This window comes from Labrus bergylta, chromosome 13 (genome assembly GCF_963930695.1).
Source record: "Labrus bergylta chromosome 13, fLabBer1.1, whole genome shotgun sequence".
Classification (NCBI taxonomy): Eukaryota; Metazoa; Chordata; class Actinopteri; order Labriformes; family Labridae; genus Labrus; species Labrus bergylta.
Genome location: NC_089207.1, coordinates 462,878 through 465,377, shown reverse-complemented (window position 1 = coordinate 465,377; position 2,500 = coordinate 462,878). Strand labels below are relative to the sequence as shown.

General features: G+C 48.2%; 1 protein-coding gene across 1 annotated transcript in view; it reads right to left on the bottom strand.

The window, feature by feature from the left end:
• Positions 1-2,500, bottom strand: part of kalrna (kalirin RhoGEF kinase a) — a 140,689-nt gene that overhangs the window by 72,056 nt on the left and 66,133 nt on the right. The window contains exons 15-18 of the mRNA XM_065962288.1: positions 1,590-1,781; positions 1,189-1,358; positions 889-1,063; positions 88-334 (exon numbers count right to left, since the gene is read on the bottom strand). Of these exons, the coding sequence (XP_065818360.1) occupies positions 88-334; positions 889-1,063; positions 1,189-1,358; positions 1,590-1,781 (784 nt within the window). The remainder of the gene's footprint in view (positions 1-87; positions 335-888; positions 1,064-1,188; positions 1,359-1,589; positions 1,782-2,500) is intronic.

The window sequence follows — 2,500 nt, the reverse complement described above, 5'->3', positions numbered from 1 at the left end:
AAGCTTCTCTACCCGCCTGTATTTCTCTGAATCTCCTGCTATCCTGTACTTTTGTTTTGCTCAGAGTTTGTGTTCTGTGTGTTTTACCTGAAGCCTGGACCTCCATGATGTACTGGTGCAGGTCTTGGCCCTGCTGCATCACTTCGTAGGTCATGTTGTTCATCGCTGCCTTCCTCTCTGCGTGTCTTTTCAGCCTCTGCTCCGCCAGGCCAATGTCCTCCGCGCCACCGGTGGAGGAGCCGCCTCCCCCGCTGCCGCTGCTGCTGCCCGACCGGCTGGTGTCGCTCAGCTGGCGAGACAAGTCCTCGTTCCAGGCGTCCAGCTCCGCTGTCACCTGCAAAAAAAGGAACAGAGGGTATTAGCATGTTTGCAATGAGCTTTATCTGCAGCCTGGAGAAGGTCATGAATTGATGAGGGCCGCCCTGATCAAACTTTCCCCCGACGGAGAACAGCAGAGGACCTAGCGCAGAGCCTTGCTGTACTCCATAATGAGCTGCACTTTAACCCTCAGGCATCAGTTTAATTTACTCTATAAAAATAGAACCAGCCACCAAATATTTGTTATATGGAAAATAACACAAAAACAGTGACATCAAGTAAAAACTGGCATTTAAAGGGTTAAATTCCTAAAAATGATTGAATGTTTGGTAGTTTTGAGCAGGGCTGAAGTTGTTTAAGAGATTTAAGCAGAAAAAAGTAGAAAAAAATATCACTCTGTTCTATTCTTATAGCAGTTTTTTGTAAGTGGACATTTTTGTCCTTAGTGACTTCAGAGGGTTGTAAACATGTTTCCATAATGATGCATGAGGGTTAAAAGCAGGAAGGTATTAAACCTGTCACCTGTCTGACATCAGCTCCCCCCCCCCCCCCCCTCCCCCGCTCTCTTACCTCTATCGTGTACTGCTCGAATATGCGCAGCTGCAGAAAGATGTCCAGTTTGATTTTACGTTCGTGGAAAAGCTCCTCCATCTGGCCCTGCGCCTCGTCCAGCTGCTGCAGCACCCCCTGGATGTGAGCGATGGAACTGCAGTGTGGCGTCTTGTTGGTCGACATGGCTGCATCTCTGTGTGAGGAGATGCATTTAATGACCTGATCTTTAATAACATCATGAATATTTATATCCCTACCCGAGCCTCTGCTTTCATTTCTCACCTGCTCATAAATAATCATGTGAATTTAAGTCGTTACCTGAGCTGCTGTATTAATTCCTCGCCCTCTTTAATCACATTGAGCGTTGCCTCCAGCGTGGCCGTCTGCTGCTGCTGAAACTGTTGGATCAGACTCTGAACCGAGTCCACCGAATCACAGCACACCTCGTCCAACAGCTGCTTCTGGAGCTCCTCCATCCACGACCACAGCTGGACACACACACAGAGGCAATGAAGGAGACAGGTGGGCATTTCAAGGTGGGGGGTAAAATCAATCAATTAGCTCAACGTTTCCTTGCTACATCTTAAAGTAGGAGTACTTAATGAATTAAGGGTAACAGTGGCAGGGGGGAAAACTGTGCGTCAAACTGGAGACAAATGTGAGATTTTGTGTCAATGTTTGCAGCAGGATGTGTAAGTTTTGTCTCTCAGATGACCGACCTCTTTGGTGTGCGTGTGGAAGGACACCGACATGTCAAGCAGCAGCTTCCTGTGTTCCACTCGGCGGACAAAGTCCTGGATTCGAACCTCCAGGTGTCTGGCGGCCTTGTAGATTTCCTCTGGGTCGCACTCTCCGGTCTGAGCCAGCTGCTCGGCTGCCTCCAACAGTTTGTCTGCATTGGTGTAAGTGTTCTGAAAAGAGGAAGGACACGAGGAAACATCATCAACAAAAATACCTCTGTTAGCTTTAGTGTTACCCAGAACTTCATGCATGGTGAGTCAGCTCCCCTACGTACTCCCTCGTCCATCAACACCCACAGGCTGCGTTCTCAGAGCGCCGCACAGCCGGAGTCAGAGACAAAGGAGTTCCCGAGGTAGATTCACTCATGACAGATAATACGATGTACCTGTTCTAAAACTGTATAAAATCCTTATTAACACAACAACAAACACACACAGACACATGGATCAGTGGGTAGAGTCGTGCTTCGTTGGTGGTGTATGAATGGATTAGTTACTTCTGATGGATGATACTACACAGAGATCTCTACCATCAGTGTGTGAGTGTGTAGGTGTGACCTGCAGTGTAAAAGCACTTTGAGTAGTTAGGAGACTAGAAAAGTGCTATATAAGCATTTAGGGGTCGTTCTGAACTGAGTCTTTTATTCTGAAAATACACCGGATGTTTTAATGTTGTTTCCGTGTCTGACTTCCTGTCCCGCTCGATGCTCCGTGCTCCGACATCCTGCAGAAACAGAAGCCTGCTGCAGGGGACTGACGGAGCGGAGACGCAGCGGAGACAGTGGAAGAACACTCATTGGACGGAGTAAAGACGGACCGAGCAGGCTCCAGTCATCTGGTGGAAATGATGTGTCAGGCACTGGGCAAGGTGAATATGTCCTGACCGGTTT